Source organism: Hesperophylax consimilis, chromosome 19 (genome assembly GCF_061612785.1).
Source record: "Hesperophylax consimilis isolate HC1 chromosome 19, BYU_Hcon_1.0, whole genome shotgun sequence".
In the NCBI taxonomy this organism is placed as follows: domain Eukaryota; kingdom Metazoa; phylum Arthropoda; class Insecta; order Trichoptera; family Limnephilidae; genus Hesperophylax; species Hesperophylax consimilis.
In genome coordinates this window covers 17838947-17859167 of record NC_142854.1, presented here as the reverse complement: position 1 = coordinate 17859167, position 20221 = coordinate 17838947, and the positions used below count along the sequence as shown (strand labels likewise).

Below are 20221 nucleotides of genomic sequence, written 5' to 3'. Positions count from 1 at the left end.
AGCTATAAAGGTTATCCTATATAGAAAATTCATATCTGTTCCCTCTCATAAAGTATTAGTTACATCATTTTGAAAATTATTTAAAAAATCGTGGATTTCTTTAAGGATGTTGGGTGAAGGATCTCTTTAAAGAAAGGAAGAAGTTCCGGAAAGGAAAAAGGTATTTAGGGTGGGGAATCTGTCCAGGAATAACGGACATATGAATCCATCTGTTCCACAGGAGAGAAACCTCGGGAAAGTCCTGCTCGAGAATACAAATGGTCTCCCGATCAGTGGCGCTTTGTTCATATATCACAATATTAAGAAGAAGCTACAAGCCAAAAATGGTATACCTTATAATATATTATAATAAAACAAATAAAAAAACTTTATTCCACTTAATTTTATTTTGACCGTAACCGGTTTCAGCTCGTCAAAGCCATCTTCAGACTGGTACACAAAATTCTTAGTCTACGGTTTATATACACAACATATGGGGGAGGGGGGAGAGGGGTAGTTTATAGGGTTTTAATCAATTTTATTTGTTACTAAGTCGTTTAAGATTGTCGAATTTCTAAATATTTGGTAAATCCAGTAAGCTAATTACCTTGGGTTTGTAGCTCATTTCAATATTTATTAGGGAAAAAACCTCACAGGTAATATGCATTATTAATGACCTAATTTTAATGTCAAATCATTATTTATGATGGGTATACCTTATATTGTAGGTAATTGGCATTAAAATCACTTGAAAAACGGAGTCTACAAACGTTCGATTTCAAGCAAAAAACTGGTTTTTATTTATTTTGTAAATAATTTTATAAGAAAGCAAAAAAAAATTAATCAAGTGAAACTGTCACAGATAATCTTAGCTATAATACTGTATTTTTAAAATTTTGTTTCCTTTATGCGTTCATACATTTCTATTGAAAAAAAATTTTTTTAGCAGTTTGCATTTATATTATTTATTGTATTTGTATTCTACTCAAGCAAAGCGATAGGAAAATATTCAATTTATCTAAAGCATATTTTTGATATTCATAATGTATACACCAATTCGTCATAAAGATTAAGCTACGCCTTAATGAAATAAAAGAAAATATGTCTCATTCCGATATTCAAGACACCGCTATTTCGAATAAAAAACTTGAAAAATTACACATTACCTCCAGCGTCAGAATTTTTTTTTCGAATTGTACATAGGGTACTTCCTTACACCCTCAAATAAAATAATATTATTATATATAACTAGAACAGTTGCTTTAAACTTTTTCTGTACTTCTCCGTCTAGCATTTATTACGGTAAAAGTTGTAGGGGTAATAAACAAACCGTTGGGCGTTTGGTTTCCTGGAAATGGTTTTAAAACGTTTTTAAAAAAGTACCGCAAACAAACATGTGCTTCTGTGTGACAATGGATACCGTTGCAATGTGTTGTTGTTTTTGTGCGAATTTGGAAATTTGCGAATTCGTTTTTTGCACAATTACAGGGATGCAATTTTATTATGTTCATTGTCAAAATATCTGTATACCTGCTGTGTTTACAGTTCTCGAGGACATTACTTGTGCATTTGCTTTTTGTTGTTGTTATTGTATGATATTTTTAAAACGAGAATATGTCTGGTAGGAGTTGACATTGAATTTAGTTGTGCAACTTTAAATAAGATATTTTTTAATATGTTGAGATTTTTACGAGAGTTAAATACCATTTTAGTTTGATAGATTAGTCCGTCCTAAGGCAATGTTAGAAACAAGTGTATGTCATCTTTTGGGATGCTGTGTGGAGGATATTTTTGAAGGAGAGGTAGGAGTGAACATGTTGTAGGAGGGGGGAAACACAGAGGCCGGCAAATCGTTCCACAACCGAGCTGTTTAACTCAAGAACGAGTGCGTGTACATATATTGGGCGCGCGTTTGCCGTGTTTCCCGACTATGTACCGGGGCCGAAGGGATTGGAAGCATTGCTCGGAGCATCTTCCATTGCAATACCGGTAAAACAAGGACAGCATACCTGCGTGACGCTTTAACGAATGCAATCCGTTTGTTAAGAGGGGCAAATCTATCAAATGGACCAACCATATCTGCACAGATTCAAAAATTCTTACAGTTGTATAACTGAGAGGCTAACTTGACTGTGGTTTCGATGGAGCCTTCGTCACCTGACAAATACCAATAATTTTCAAAGTAAAAATGTTTTCTGAAGTAAACGCGTTGCGAAATTTTCCTACTATGGGTCATCTATTACGTGCGAATTTCCTTTCCAGCGACCACAATACATTTTTTCTGAATCGGTCACGGCAGCAGAACTTGACACAGATGCACTTTTTCACAACTAAATCAATTATGCATAATATGATTTATGCTGCGGTGGAAATAACATTCAGCTTCATTCGTGTCTGAACACCGACATCAATTAAACAGTGTTAATCTCAAGTGACCTCCCAAGTAAGCATATAGTTAGTAATAAGATAATATATTATAAATTTATTTAGCGCCCTTGAGGTGATCTTTTCACAAAAACGGCGCTATACAATCATCAAATATTTTTATTAACTGGGACGAGATAAATGTAGATATAGGGCGAGTTATCAGAGGAAATTAAATTGGGAGAAAATGCAAATATTTAATTTAAATAACGAAAATATGTGATCAATTTGTACTAAAATGTATTACGACATAGGTAATTATGTACACATTTAAAAACCATAAATAAACAATGTTCCGGAAGATGGTATTTCCACAGTTTTTCTTAATGGTTGCAAATATTTAAGAAAAAATATATAATAATGATAGGTTCCATGATAGCTCAACACAGTGACAATTCAACACACTTTTAAAAAGTGATATAAAGTCATAAGAAACGATGAAAAAAAAATTAAACCTAACCTAACCTAAACTACTAAAACCAGTTAATACAGTTTTTGTTTCGTCACTTTCCATGACTTTATATAACTTTTTAAAGATGTGATGAATTATCATTGTGATGATTTATCCGGTCACCTAATGATAGCACGCTTATTTTTATTTTCATGTTGACAAATGATTTTTCGATTTAAAGTGTGCCATTTTGATTTGCCACCAAAACGGCACGTTCGTCTTTATTCATGTTTATGGTGTTGTTGACGTCACGCCAACCAACGTCTGTGACAGCCGCTTTACCAGTCAATAGCGTTTTCTACGTCATAATAACTTTGTAGCCAGTTCGAATCTTTTATGAATGTGTGGTTTAAGATCGTTTTTAAAATCAAAATATAATATGAAATTACATATTTAGACAAAATTTCTTGAATCTTCAACATGTTTTTAAATGTGAAAAAACTCCATTAAATTTGCTATTTGATGTCAACTAAATTATCGACAGTATATCGGTAAAAATCATGCGAAACATCACCAAAAACTTACACAGGTTGCTTTTAGCTCAACGCTAACAGTGTTTATAGAGCGTTTTGTTTGTTACGAAGCTGCCTGTGTTTGCGTGGTTCATACTATGACCTCAGGATCAGAAGGAGCACACGCTAACCACTGTCCCATCTTCTAGTGCAAATTACTAATAAATATTTTCTCAGTTTAGCACGAAAGTAGAAGAAAAAACACACTTCAACTATTGCTAATATTCTTTCAGACTAATTGAATTTTGCATCTAAACTTCAAATAATTTAAGGCGAAGCTTAATGCTAAATCACTACTTTGATTAATCTTTATAACGAATAGGTGTACATTATGAATACCAAAAAATATGCTTTAGATAAATTGGAAGTTTTTCTATCGTTTCGCTTGAGTAGAATACAAATAAAAAATAAATTACTCAATAAAAAATATAAATGTAAGCTACAAAAAAATATTTTTTTCCAATAGAAATGAATGAACGCGTAAAGGAAACAACTTTAAAAAAATACAGTATTATAGCTAAGATTATCTGTGACAGTTTCACTTGATTAACTTTTTTGCTTTCTTATAAAATTATTTACAAAATAAATAAAAACCAGTTTTGGGCTTGAAATCGAACGTTTCGAAGCGATTTGAATGCCTATTACCTATAATATAAGGTATACCAAGAATATACATATTTTTGGTTTGTCGCTTCCTCTTAATATTAAAAATACATGGTAACGTTTTAATTCTGACAACGTCTTAGGACTGGTCAGGCTAACATATCATCAAAATACTAATTTCACTTCGTTTCGTTGTGTCAGTCTGTAACTCTGGTTTAATGAACTCTTGAACTCGGATTTTCTATGATTTTTTTGTTTTGTTTTTATTCATAACATTCCCAGGTTACGAATAATCTGACAATATTTTAAAATCTCCTACTACCACCACAGCAAGCGAAAAATGTTGCTTGTGTCGTGATGGAGGTCTTACCCAGTCGAGGAATCGAACGTACGACGCCTGGGTGGGACCCAAACGTGATGAAAATTTAGCCAGTGACCGGTCGGTGAATTTCAGTGTCATTTTCAAAATTGGGACTGATTGTGAGAAAAATTTAAACAAGCCACAAAGAAAGTACCTACCTATGACATAATACTTTATCATAAAATAATTTTAATTCTATTTTTTCAAAATTTGCACTATTAATATGATAATTGATTGATAATTCAAAATTATATCTTTAAAAAAAAGTTTTTTAAATGCTGTTGGATGATCGGTCGATATAACAACATATCGAGCCATAATCGGCAGAACAGCGTAAGCGACGTTTTTTGTCAAATTACGATTTTCAACGAAAGCCGTTCAATTTTACCTAATACATATGCGACAAAAATATAACAGTTCTATCTTATACGCCTGACGCTTTTTTGGTACCTGTGCCTTTTAGCGTGTGAACTTCCTTACAAATCTTGTAGGCGAGCAAAACAGCGCAACCGACGTCATTTGATAGCGTAAGCGACAATATGGTCGGTTACGTTCTTACGCCGAACGGTAGAGAATGTTCCAGTTTTGTCAGTTAGCGTCCATCGGATGACCAGTGCGAACGTATTAGTTATATAATTTTAGCATAATTACTGTTACCTACTACGCACTGTGCGTTTAAGGGGTAAAATGTCATTGTGTTATGAAGTAAACTAATATAAAATACTTTTCTTGTGCAGATGGCTCCACAAACTCGAACGCGTAAGATGGTAGAAATAGCATTACAGTCTATAGCCAATACCTCTTCAGGTTCACCGATTATTCTGCCAAAGATAGATAGTGATCCAAGAATGTCACCTACATTACCGAAACCTTTGACTTCTGTCCGTCTAGTAGATTACACTGATAGCGAAAGTGATTCGATGGACATTCTGGAACCCCCCGATAATAATTTAAGAACAATTTTATGTATTGAAGAGGAGCCCCATAGTCAGAAAATAGATGTTTGTGATGGGAACACTTCAGCAACAGCACATTTAAGTCCAATTGTTAAATTCTCCGGTACTGAATTATGTTTAGATTTCGAACCATCTGAAGAGTCTTGGAAGCCTGATTAAGATGATGCAGATGCAGAAATGAGCCATGAAAGCTTACTTATTGGCAGTGTTAGTGATCCACATTTATCTGTTGGATATGCTGGGTTAAGGAAATCAAAATTAGTCCCAAAGGGAGTGCGAAGGAGAGGAGAAAAATGTACTGGACAGCACAAAAGTGTTAAACCAAATCCGTGTCTAAATAAAAAATGTGGCAACAATTGTGCCATTCAATTCAGTGAAGAAGATCGCCTTCATACATGCATTTTATTGGGGCATGGCCAGCAACCAGCGGCAGAGGGACTGGCTTCTTTTGTGTATAAACAAACAGCCAATCAAAAGAAAAAGGGCTAAAAATGATAGCAAAAGAAACACATCATATAAATATTTCATAAATTGGAACAGGAAAAGAGTTCAAGTCTGTCAGCAATTTATTTTGAAAACTCTTGACATCGGGCAAATGACTATCAGGCATGCATGCAATAATATTTTAGAAAATAATTTTTCTAAAGCCGATATGAGAGGAAAGCACGAACCATCCAATAAAACGGACCAAGAAAAAAAGGACATGGTAATAAAGTTTATTACACAATTGCCCGCTGTTCCATCTCACTACTGTCGAAATAAATCTTCGAAAAGATATCTTCCTGCCGATTTGCGTAATGTGAAAACTGTGTATAAAATATACATTGAAAATGTTAATTCATTAGATGAATCTGGGTATAGTAACATTGTGAGTCTGAATATTTTTAGAAAAATATTTAATACAAATTTCAACATGGATTTTCATTTACCTAAAAAGGAAAAGTGTTCTTTATGTGAGAAAGTGAAAAATTTGTCCGGTGACGAGAAGCTTCTGAAATGCAAACTGAAATGGATATTTACAAAAGTCACCTCAGCGAAAAGGAAAAATGCAAAGAGATCTTCATTAATGATCAGGCTAAAAGCAAAAATGATAATGATATTTTGTGCGCAAGTTTTGACCTCGAGAAGGTGCTAACCACTCCCCATGGAGAAAGCGTAAATTTGTATTATAGTCGAAAATACGAAGATCAAGTATAGGGATCTTAAAGGTCTCTGCGAGAAAGGTATTATTCCTGAAAGGATGAGGCATGAATTTTTGGAACTGCCACATGGATCCACAGTGGAAGATACCTTACCTGAATCCGACCAGGAAGACATGTGAATAGTTTTGAAAAATGTGGCTCAAACCAACAAAGTTTTGAAAAATTGCCGATATTAGTGCTATTATTAAAAAATTATACGTTGTATCTATTATGTTTATTATTTGTTAAAATATTTTTGTTTTATTTTTATTGTTTGGGAAATAACTTTTTTTATTTTTATTGTTTTTAGAAAATAACATTAAATCTTAATTTTCCCTGTAAAGTACAAGCAAGATAATTAAAAATATATTACTTTAAAAATATATATGTTTTTTATTAGTAGTTACTTATGGCCTATTGCATGATAAAATTTTAAAAAAATCTACTCCAAATAGCGTAAGCGACATTTCAGAGGGAAAAAAATCTGTTAGGGTTACAGGCAAAACAGCGTTACCGCCACTATCTCGACAACTGGAGGCATTTAAATAAAAAGTATTTTCATTTCATACAGGCAGTAACCAAAGATTATTAATCTTGATTAACCTAAATCCTTTTTGGAATCAATTAAGAAAGTTAATTAAAAAAAACCTTCTCCTGTATAATTTACAAATTGTCGCTTACGCTGTTCTGCCGATTATGGCTCGATATGTTGGAGAGGAAAAAACAGCCAGCATCGTACTAATGTGTTGTTTAAATGGTAGAACCCTTCAAACAGACAATAATGACATATTAGTAAATTGACAATATTGCACTTGTTGCAGAAATTCATGCGAATGCACTAATGGGAGAAAGCAATTACTGCACATTGTACACGTGCCAAGTTCTGCAAAGCAACTATATGCGTTCTGCTTTTAAGACAAAACTATCTTCAGACGTGTAGTTATAAATCTGTCATTTAAACTGTTATTTAAAAAAAACGCACAATGACATAAAAAAGTTAAAAAAATGATTTTACGTTTTTTAAATTTATTTTTATTTAAGTCACCACGCTTATTGCAAGAAAGGGATTAGATTTAAGGCGATGCACTACGTCGTGTAATATTTTAAATTGAGCCGCTATCAATAACAACCCTTACGTAGATGGCGATAAGGTTTGAATTCCCGCTTAACACCATCCGCCTGTTTTGATTTATGCAAGAAAAAAACATGGCCAAAAAGGACCTTTTATTTTATTTTGTGGATGTTCAGGCATAAATATTTAATTTTTTTCGATCAATTTATAAATAACTTAATTTGCCACATTATACAATAAAATCATAACCGAAAATGGGTTCGTAAGTAGAAGATTTTTAACTTTAAAGCAGTTTTCATAGGCCTTATACATTATTTTTTTCTGAGCTTATAAAATGACTTATCTAAAAAATACTCGATTATTTCAAAGGCCAAGATGTATTCTATTCGCAGTATTTAATTCAAGCATCTGAAACATTTCTAGGCGACCAAATTTTCAAACCAAAAACACATGATTTTGCATTACTACGTATGGCATCGCCTTAACAGATGTAGACGAGACGTCATACAACTAGCATAGTACACACCTTTTACTTCATTCACATTTATACATACTATAAGCCACTATTTTAATTATAAGTCACTAGTTATGACACTTAGTTATGAGCCACTAGTAGTAAGTTATAAGTCTAAGTGATAGGAATAGATTAAATGCACACATTAAGTTGTTGAGCGCCCTTGAGGTGATTTTCTCACGAAAACGGCGCTATACAAATAATCCAATCATAATTATGCTCTTCTGTTATTGTTATTGTCACTACAACTCAAGATATATACATTTTTTAGACCACACAAATATCAACTCGACTCAAGTATCTGATTCACTTGATCGTGCCATGTCTTCCACACCTACACAATTAAAAATGTATATTTATTCCTAGTAAGCATACATTTATTTGTTCATAAGAATACCGCACAAGAGGCCCAACATCTCCCTCTCTAGTGCCAGTCTAATGCATTCCCGATTATTGGGGTACGTAGTGAGGTTGAATGAAGTGGGGGAAGAGAAGGAGATGCAGGAGAGAAAGATTAGGAAGTACCTGGGTTATCAAATCAGGCAACATTTAGTTTCTGAATGATGGTTTTTCACTAGTTCGATACTAAGAGTATCTACATAATATGTAGGTACCACTCAGAATAAAAATATTAATTCCGATATATTTTTTTTGTATTTTATCGGGTACCAGGTAGATCTACACAAAGGACTATTTTTATTATCCTTATAAAATGATGAAAGGTGCTTGTGTCTACAATATTAAATGGTAGTTTAATGTGACCTATATTCAAAACATAACTACCTGATTCAAGAAGAGGAAGCGGGTGTCAGAAAAAAAGGACATAAAAAAGGATCTGGCACAAAAAACATCCCGTTAGATGCTTTAAATGCGTCTAGAAAGGTAGTGGTAAAAATGGGATAAAAAATGGTCCATTTCTAAATAATATAATACTGTGATGTACTCTATATCAGTGGCGGTGAAATGTCCTTGTAAAGATGTATTTTCGATTGATATTTACAACGAATTGGTTTACACTATGAATACAAAAAAATATGCATTAGATAAATTGAAGGTTTTCCTATCGTTTCCTTTTAGTAGAATACGAATAAAATTTTGAATTACTAAATAAAAAAATATAAATGTAGACTACTTAAAATATATTTTTCAATAGAAATGTTTAAAAAATACAATATTATAACTAAGATTATCTGTGACATTTTCCTCTGATTAACTTTCTTGCTTTCTTATAAAATTGTTTACAAAATAAATAAAAGTTTTGTGCTTGAAATCGAGCGTTTCTAGACTCCGTTTGTCAAGCGATTTTAATGCCTATTACCTATATTCGTGACAATATAAGGCATAGGTACCTAGAATATACAAATTTTTGGCTTCTAGCTTCCTCTTAATAACGATTTATTCAATCTCTTACTAATGCTATATTTTTAAAGAGATTTAAATATTTGATGTACGCAGATTAATGTGCCCAATGTCTGAGAAGGTTTTTTGTGGTTGAGAACTACCTCGAACACTTGGAGTGCAGTGTATGGATGCGCCACTGTTATGAAAGGTATAAATTTATTTTAAAATACACGCTTGTACATATAATATATTATTACATAATTAAATATGTCAGGACAGAAATAATCGACCTTCCCGCAACCAGGAGATATAAATATGCAAACTATTGTGTGTTTTATAAAAATAGATGACTTTACCACAAAGAACAGTGGCACGAGTGCCAAATTCAATTCCAAATGTAAATAATACATACAGCAAGGTCGTTTATAATATTATTATACCTAGCTCTGAATTGGTTTTGAAATCCGAGCGAAACCGGTTAGTAGAATTTGAGGTAGATAATTTAATGTGTAAAAAATGTAAATAAGTAAGCTTTTTTAAAGCGATGCACTACGTCGTGTAATATTTCAAATTGAGCCGCTATCAATAACAACACTAACGTAGATGGCGATAAGGTTTAAATTACCGCTTAACACCATCCGCCTGTTTTGATTTATGCAAGAAAAAAACATGGTCAAAAAGTGCCTTTTATTTTATTTTGTGGATGTTCAGGCATAAATATTTAACTTTTTTCCGATCATTTTATAAATAACTTAATTTGCCATAGGTATTATACAATAAAATCATAACCGAAAATGGGTTCGTAAGTAGGAGATTTTGAACTTTAAAGCAGTTTTCATAGGCCTATACATTATTTTTTTCTGGGCTTATAAAAAGACTTATCTAAAAAATACTCGATTATTTCAAAGGCCAAGATGTATTCTACTCGCAGTATTTAATTAAAGCATCTGAAACATTTCTAGGCGACCAAATTTTCAAACCAAAAACACATGATTTTGCATTACTACGTATGGCATCGTCTTAAGGTCTTTTTAAAAATATTCTCCATTCATAGAGTCTTAAATTCTACAGTCTTTTTTTAAAATGTGAATTCCGCACAAGAGTCTCAACTGCTCTCAACCTTCTGAAGTAAGCAAAAATAATGTAGCATCTCCATTCGGGGTATGTTGTTAGGCTGTTATTATGGATAGGTAGACGATGTGAAAGTTCCCGGCTATTCAGACCTAATCACCAAACACGGTTATTAATTGTTGTTATTATTTTATTTTATTTTGTTAATTTAGATACGCCACTGATATTAGTGTTTTTTTTAAATATTATTATTCGTCGCATACGGGTATTACTCCTCAAACGTTATTTGAGACTTTCTACGCCCTATACAGGATATGAAATATCAGAATAAATCTAAGATTCAATTTTAAATTGACATAACTTAACGCAATCTAACCAAATCCCGTTACATATTTAAATATTATTAACTAGCTGACATTTCTCCTTACACTCCTTTATTTTGTTAATTCGATATACATGCCTAAATCATATAAGAGTCCATCGTTTTTAATTTTATTAAGGCGATGCACTACGTCGTGTAATATTTTGAATCGAGTCGCTATCAATAACACACCTTACGTAGATGGCGATAAATCTTCAATTCCCGCTTAACACCATCCACCTGTTTTGATTTATGCATGAAAAAAACATGGCCAAAAAGTGCCTTCTATTTTATTTTGTGGAAGTTCAGGCACAAATATTTAAAAATACATCAAGATAAACTCTTTCTAATTTTACTAGCGCCAGAAGAAGCCAAAATAAATAAAACAAAGTATTCGGTTATCTCCAATTTCATTATAAATAGAACAATTTAAGAGGTAAAATAATTACCTAATATGTTGTTTAAAAGCGGTCAGAAATTTTTTCGAGTTCAAGGTTAAACAGATAACGAAACAGTGACAAAACAAACAACAAAAAACACTACTAAAATGCTATTCAAATAAACCAAACATTCGTAAAAAAGTACAGATAATTATACTTTACACGGATATTTGCTGATTAGTAATGATTTAACCTTTTTATTTGGTGGTTTCTACTTTCTATAAAATTTATCTGAAAAAAACCGTCCATAAAACTATTATGTCTAGATAATTGTATGGGAGCATAATAATACATAGTGATAAAATGAAATTGTGACGTTTCAAATGTCTCTTTCTTTTTCAATGCAGCTTTAGTTTGTTGGAAAGAGATCAGTGATGATATTAATAAGGTTTTATAATGCATCTGATAGTGATTTCCTATTCAATATGTAGTTATCATTTCCGGGATAAAATGATTTGTTGTTTTTTCTTTGTAAATTGAGCGTTTGGAATTAAATTGATTTTTATACCAAACTTACATTCGTGAAATCTTTCTACGTCAAAATTATACAGGATGTTAAGTGATATACTTGACATCAGTGATTTTTTGGCATTATTTGGAGTAAAAAATGTGAATCAAATTTTGGTCTCAACTTTAACATTGTTGATGTTTTTTTTTTATGTTGTTTTGTTTCAACTAGAAACAGAAAATTTGCAGGAATTTGACATCTAGGGTCGGTGTGAGGGGTTGTCTTTGAAATAAAAATAAAAAAAACATCTAAAATGTCACCGTAGAACAAAATTTCAAGAATCGCTGGTTAAGGCGAAGCTTAATGCCAAAATCACTATTTTGATTACTCTTTATAACGAATCGGTGTACATTATGAATATCAAAAAATATGCTTTAGATAAATTGAACGTTTTCCTATCGTTTCGCTTGAATAGAATACAAATAAAAAAATAAATTACACAATAAAAAAATATAAATGTAAGCTACTAATAAATTATTTTTTTCAATATAAATGTATGAACGCGTAAAGGAAACAACTTTTAAAAAATACAGTATTATAGGTAAGATTATTTGTGACAGTTTCACTTGATTAACTTTTTTGCTTTCTTATAAAATTATTTACAAAAAAAATAAAAACCAGTTTTGTGCTTGAAATCGAACGTTTCTAGACTCCATTTTTCAAGCGATTTTAATGCCTTTTACCTACAATATAAGGTATTCCAAGAATATACACATTTTTGGCTTGTAGCTTCTTAAGTAAGTCAAGTACGTTCCTCAACAGCCTGTATAACATTTTAAAACTGGATTCGAAATCATGTGTTCCAACAACAGCACCTTAAAGGTCGAATAAATATTTTTCTCTTTTAAATTGTACAAAAACTCTTTTCTGTACAAAGCATAAAGGTAGAAAGAAATTTTACCTGTGAAATATGAAATAAAAAAACTTCCGTATAATTTATACCTCGATTAAACCCTTTCGACTTTGTATACCCGAAAAGAAGAGCTGACAAAAAACTACCCTTCGCAATTTCTCCGTTTAACCCCGCAAGAGAGAAAGGGAAAAATGCAGTATTATTTATACAACTTTTGGTATTTCTTCGTGGTGACGAATCACATACGAAGTTTTGGATGTTTGATTTAAGAATGGAAAGATTTGAATTATTAGAGGTTGAATTAAACGATCAATTTTGTCCTGAATTCGATGATTTTGCGTCAAGTTTGTAAGGGATTTTTAAACTGGGCACAGAGAATTTATTTGGTATGATGGGGTAATCCTTTGAATATTCCCTACACATTATTACATTTATATCACTAAATTATCAGATTTTATACAACTCTTCAATGAAAATAAGGAATTACGAAAACGGGATTTTTTCACAGAAATTGAACAGATTATCAAATTTAAAAGTTGATTTTCAAGTTCTGTAAAGGTTCTATTCAAGTTCTGTTAAAATTTCAGTTTTGTGAAAGAACTGGACAATAATTATATACTTTAGAAATTTGATGTTCAAATTCTATGAAACACCCCGTCCTTAGTAGAATAAAGTGATACGAGCAAATGGGTGACAATATTTATTTTTTGAATAATAAAGCTTTAATTTTTTGTAAAGCACATTTTTTTTCTATTGGCAACCGTACATGGGTCGGTGCGGCACCGTAGCGATATTAAAATAATAATAATAATAATACTTGGATGACTTGTATAGCGCCGTTTTTGTGCAAAAACACCTCATGGGCGCTGTACAAACTTATAATACATTTCTACAGTGATCTATGTTATTACTTAACTATTTATGGAGAAAATATACAGTACAATACTTACCTGGTAGGTCACTTGAGATTAACACTTAATTAACATTATCTAATTGTTTATTGGCGAAATTTAGATACAGGATTTAAGACTTAATTGAAATTATTGAATATAACTGGACTTTCTCTTAGGATTGGTATATTTAATTTAAGGGTACGACAGCTTAAAAAGGTAAGTTTTTAGTTTAGACCTGAATTCTGTTGGACTTGTTATGGATCTTAGTTCCGGAGGGAGTTTATTCCAAGCCTTCGGCCCAGATACTCCGAAAGCGCGATCACCAAACTTAGTATTTGGCTTGCGCATAGGTTCTATCAGTCTGCCTACAGCTGCTGATGTTGCTGATCTAAGCGTTGACTGCCTCAGACCAGTGTTTTCCGGGAAGCATAGTTCAGAGATGTAGGGTGGGGCCATTTCATTGATGGATTTAAACACCATCCAGCACAGTTTGTACTGAATTCTTTCGCGGCACTTGAGCCAGTGAAGGTTACGAAGGTGTTCTGAAATGTGCGAATATTTTGTAACCCCGGTTATGAGCCGTGCTGCTGCATTAAACACTGATTGAAGTTTGTCAATTTGATATTTTGGAAGGCTGGCATAAATGCCGTTGCAGTACTTCCACTGCACGCAATCTTACTGCACCCGGTTTATTTCGATTTCTTACCGTCCCGTGAGGGAGTGGGGTTAGATTCTCATGCATTAAGCTTACAAAACGTTATTTTTAAATTGTAATTTTTCCGGCATTAATAAAGGGATTCAAAATACAAATAAATACGTACAAAGTTTGTTGTCTTGAGGAAACTAATATGAATTTGATAATGTGCAATTAAAGAGGAACAATGATTGCTGTTATCATTCTTAAACAGGTCATTAATAATAGTTGACTAGGAGATAGTACCTACCACAGTGGTACTAAACGATAAAGCTGATATATCTTAAGTAGCTTCCTTATTATGTCAGCAAAACTGAGTTAATGAGCCAATTTTATACATGCCTAGCAATGATCGTACGAAAATTCAGGAAAACGGAAACATTTCGTTGATTCACAATATTGTTATCATTCAGTACCATTTGTACAATTTTCATCAGCAGATATGCACAAATGTCATGATGTTATGCTTGACAGCTGAACACAATTTGGCAGAAAGCTTAAACGGACCGAGAATCAGCGTTCAACGGAGGCCTTTTAAATGTCAAAAAAACGTGTACCGGCTGCGCCAAAATTATTTAAAGGTTTCTTTGTTATAGGAAACTCGATGGACCTGAGTTAAGATACTTTGTGACACAACAGGACAATGATTTATTTAATACGCGATAGTGTAACAATCTATATTGCGATGACTAACTTCCATTTTAGTGGAAAGCTAGATGCAAAGGAGGTAGAGTGAGCATACACTATCGAATATAAACATTAGACTACTGTTGTCCCACTCCAATACTGCTGTAGTTAAATTGACAATGTAATTATCCCACGAAGTTGATTGGCCATTTGATTACCATATTATTTTTGAATTTAAGTAAAATTCCAAACATGTTTTTTCTGACAATTTTTTGTCCAGTTTTAGCAAATCTTTCTCTAAAGACAAACATAAAAAGAAATGCAACCCTAAAACGTGTGTATTTAGCTATTTTCAAAATGTTTCTTTATGGCATATATTTGCCTGGTTTTAAAACGTATTATTCTGTCTATCTTGCGAGAAATTGTTATGAAATATTTACCATGTTGACACGTCGTAATTGATTTTGCACGTGAAAAGATCGTAGTATGAGTGCTAATAAAAGTGGTAGCGATTACATAAATAAACATAAAAAACAAGTGCTAAAAATACATACCAAAACTTTTCTACTGACGAAGGAAATGGTTCGCATTCTTTGAATAATTTTTCAAAAATTGTTTGAAAAAATATTGTTTTGTAGATGATGGTCAAATAGTGTTTTCTAAAAGGATTCCTATATTGATACAAATAACAAATCACAGGAAGAAATGAAAGAAGAGATAACGTTTCACGCTTTGTCCTGGAGAAGGGTTTTTTTTCAGAACCAGTTTAAATACATACAGTGGTTTTAAGAGAAGGTATTTGTCATTTTATCTAATTAGGGCAAACCACAGTGTTTGTTGCTGCGTTTTGCCAATACGAAATGTGTACATTTGAGATTTCCTGCTGAAGTTGACATGTAGGCGAATTGTTTTGTCGACAGCTGAAATCGCGTTCCTGGAAAAGATGCAAGAATGGTACAAACTAAAACAGCGAACATTGGAAATGAAAAGTATTAGTGCACTTACAATATCGCTTCATGAGGCTTTTCTTGTAGGCTTTTCCACCCTTTTGGGGGTCGTCCGAAGGGCTGAGCCTTCCTCCAGAGTCGTCGGACTCTGTTCCGGAATCACTGGGGTTGGTTTGTCGCACAAACTCTCGCGGGTCTCTAAATTCACCAGGAACGCCCATAAATTCGCGAGGATCTCTCGCTACAAAGTCTCTCGGATCTCTGATCATGTAGTCCTTGGATTCCCTGAGTAACACTTCTCTTGGATCTCGCATCAGTTCTCTGGAGTATCTCGAGATGAAGTCCCGCGGTTCTCGAATGGCGACTCTGGCGTCCAGAATGATCTCGCCTTTGTCCTCATTTGCGTGCGCCGCTTCCCTCGCGAAATCTCGGACGGAGATCTCTCTGGGATGTCTGAAGAACTTGTCTTCCTTTGTTGTGCTGACGCTGAGATCCAGCGGGGTTTCCGCGTCTGATTCTGTATCTTTCTCCATCTTATCATCAACTTCCACAGGGCTCATATTCTCAGCTTTGCGAATCATTTCACTTTCGCTCAGAATTATAGGTTTGTGTGACCTTTGAGGGACGTAATCGGAAATCGCAGGAACTTGTTTATAGATCACCCTCGAAAGCGCGGTTGATGTCGGTTCCCGCAGAACTGTCGGTTGTGGGGACGGGGTGTGCCTGTCGCCAGTTCTCGGACTTGTGGCTGATGTGATTTTGAATTCTGAATCATCTTGTGGATACATTTTTCTACCCGCAGCTGTCACTGGGGAGGAAGATTCTAAGTGTTTAGACGCCTTGTTGATATCGGCCGAGTGGGCGTCTCGTTCTGGAATGTTTCTCTCTGTTTCCATGTCTTCAACACTGTGACTTCTAGCGCTGGTCCTGATGGAAGGGTATTCGAACGTTTCTTTGTTCAATGCATACTTAAGGAAGGAGTCTTTCCTGTCATTGGTGACAAACTGTTTGATGCTGGAGATGTAAGTATCGTTTTTGTCTGATTGCGTAGGGGAAGCTGGTGGAGTGCTCGGTGCAAGAGAGAACCTGGGAACCTCCGCTGTGAATGTCACAGTGGAAGACTGCCTGGTCTCCGCTCCCAGCGCGTGCTGCTGAAGGAGCATCATCTTAACCTTATTGCAGAAGATCCGACACTATTAAATGTCTTCAAACGACTTATCTTTCAAAGACTATGTACATTGTCTCGGTCGGAACAACAACTTTACATGGATTCAATGAATTCCAATACTGATATGACAAACTTATAAATATAATGATTTGCCACACCCTCGCGGTCAACAGCACTATGTCTGCTAAGTTTGGAGGTAGATTAGTTTTAAGTTTGTACGAGGAGTGATATGTATTATTTGACTACGCCGCCACAGATAAAAAAAATGCAGTCGCTTTCGTAATCTGTAATGTTTATCTATGCACAATTTTTTTCGGCAATGTCAATATTGATCTCGACTACCATCAGATTAGATAATATTCTATAAAATGCGTAAATATATATTAGTTACTGTCACATGTCACGTTCAGAGCACTAACGTCAATTTCACAACCTTTCTAAAAATATCCAAAAAGTCAGAAAGCGAAAACAATAACTGTCACAGAGTTTGAATCACAAAACATAAACAACGTTTTCAGATCACACTGCAGTCCGAAAACACTCTCTTCTCATAACAAAGTTCTCGGCGATCATTTAAATAACACAATGTCACAACAAACAATAAATCCAATCACTAACATAAGTTCCAAAAAGTTATAATTTTCTTAACGGGAAAACGACGAAAAAGCGAACACCCGCGCCGTTAGAATATTTAAACACAACTGTGCGAATTAAATTATTATGGTTGTGCCGGCGACCGCTCAGTTCGCGTGTCGGCGGGTAACTGTCAGGAAAAACCGGCAAGCGAATCCTCGTGCGAATTTTCGTTGCAGATTTTTTCCTTATTATTTTTATTAGTGTTATTATCGAATTGTCTACGCGTCCTCCTGTAATTTCGTGTCGTCCGCCCGTCTCGGCAGCACCAGAAAAACTGATTCGCTGTTCCACATTCAGAATATGTTGGCCGGCGGTACGCTCGGAGATGTTCGGCAATTTCCGTCAACTTTCGTTTTTCAGTCTGGGCTGATATGGCGAATGCGTGCGTGTGTGTGTTTGTGCTTCTGGTGTGTGTACGGCTATCAAAAGAAATACAGGTTTCCAACGCATTGTGTATCTGTCTATGCTGTATATTGTATGTACGTATATTGTATAGAGCACACGTCACATTACATTAACATTATGCAGCGGATAAGTGCATATATGATGCAAAATTGCATCAAAATTCAGTGTAGGCAATTATTTAATGATAGAACGTCCAGCGTCCTGCCAGCAGGACTTTACGTACTACCGGTAGGACGTAAGTTTTTTGTTTATATGCGGCTTTGTAGGCCTGCTAGCAGGATGCCGTTAACTGCATTGCATAGTGCGTCTCTTTCTGATTCAGCGAGTTTTTGAATCGTATTTCTGCGATCAGTCTGGCCAAAATGGCGGCGAGTATAAGACGTGGGGTCCGCGTTCGCGTCAAAGCCACGTATTTCGACGAAAATGATGGCCTAAACACATGGAGTCGCAAACATTTTGGTGATAATTACGACATTAGTTATTGTTGGGGCACTGTAAAAAAGTTAGAAAACAATTATGCAAGGGTATATTGGGAAATTGACAAAAAAATATCAACCGTGCCCGTTGGAGTTCTAATTGCTGAAACCGAAAATGACAATTTAGTGGAAGCAAATACAAATGAAGAACATTGTAAGTACAAACTTTCTTATTTTATTCATAGGCTTACGTTTATAGTAAGCCTAGTATATTCCCATAGAAAAAATAGTACTTGGAGGTTGCTTGTTCGTTTCCATTATTTACGTGATTGACAATTTTTTTTTGACAGGCACAACATAAATTAACTTTGCTAAGTTTGACTTGTATGGGTATGTATGCGTATGTATTTGCGTGTCTGTGTGTGTGGGCGCGTGCTTGCCTGTGTGTCTGTGCCTGGGTGTGTGTGTATTAAAAATATTTTTATTATTTTTTAACTGATAAACTTTATTAATGTTTATAAGACAAGGTTTTTATGCATATCACAAAGGATTACAAATTATTATAAGCAATAATTATTAGCCAGAAACACCCATACAAATTGAAAAAATCTTCCGAGAAGATATAATAACTGCCGACGACGAAAAATAATAATATTTGACAATTCTAAGTATTCACCAATAAAATGTAGACATAATTTGTCGCGACGCTATCTAGTGGGGAATTTAGCAAGTAAAATTGCCTTCCCTACTATAATAAAGTATGTTGTTCTTAGGTGAAATAATAAAATAAGCAATAGTTGTTGAACGAAATATTTCTAATACATATTGAATAATTTGACGGGACAGGAGATAGGCCGGCGTAGCTCAATGGATCGATCACCTGACCGGAAATCAGGAGGGTGTGAGTACCGTCGCGACGCGTCGGCGGTTATTATTTCTTCTCGGAAGATTTTTTCAATTTGTATGGGTGTTTCTGGCTAATAATTATTGCTTATATTTATTTGGAAAATAATTTTAAGTTTAAATATATTGAGTACCTACACCCCTTTGCGTCTGTTGATCACTAATAATGGATTTTTTTTCAGCATCGTCTGAATCGGGTTCTTCTTCTTCGAGCGAAGATGACGAGACAAGTATTTCAGTACATCCGAATTCAAGTACAAGCAACGTAAATTCTGCTCGAAATACAACAGTTGCAAAGGGTGTTACCTGGACTTTTCATGAAGCAATACGTGTCGATCAACGACAACAAGGCTATTTCAAAGCTACCTTGCTAGTACCATTGGGGCCCGCACGAAGTATCAAGGATGCATTTTTCATGATATTTCCGAGAGAGAAGCTTAGTTACATAGTCCATTGCACCAACTATTCGTTTCCAGCAAGACAAAAACTGTTGAACGAGAAGGAATTATTAACTGTTTTTGGCATATTATATGCTATGACTCTTCAAGAACTTCCAGATCGACGATCCTATTGGAATACCACCTCTGATGGAATATATCCCCCTGCAAATTTTGGACAAAGATTTGGTATGAGCCGCCAAAGATTTGAGATCATTCTCATGGCATTGCGCTTCACACAATCCTCAGACCTTGATTTTTCTGATAAATGGCGTAACACTAGAACATTAGTAACGATGGTGAATGATAAACTAAAAGATACCATCCATCCTGGGTCAAAAATAACTGTAGATGAATCCATGTTCGCCTGGTATGGAAGGGGTGCGTACTTCAAAAACGGAATGCCAGCAGTTATGAAGATTAAAAGAAAACCAAAAGGAGTCGGTTGTGAAGTAAAAACAGCGTGTG

The 20221-nt window shown here is 34.3% G+C and overlaps 1 protein-coding gene across 3 annotated transcripts in view; it reads right to left on the bottom strand.

Annotated features, from left to right (window-relative positions):
- The window catches only part of Eip74EF (Ecdysone-induced protein E74), a 491406-nt gene that overhangs the window by 102719 nt on the left and 368466 nt on the right, over window positions 1–20221 (bottom strand). For 2 of the 3 annotated variants that reach the window (XM_089643113.1, XM_089643114.1), the window contains exon 1: window positions 15847–17847. The exons of the other annotated variant lie outside the window; for it this stretch is intronic. In XM_089643113.1, the coding sequence (XP_089499239.1) occupies window positions 15847–16954 (1108 nt within the window). In that variant the 5' untranslated portion in view covers window positions 16955–17847. Of the gene's footprint in view, window positions 1–15846; window positions 17848–20221 lie in introns of those variants that run through there. 3 annotated transcript variants of the gene reach the window in all.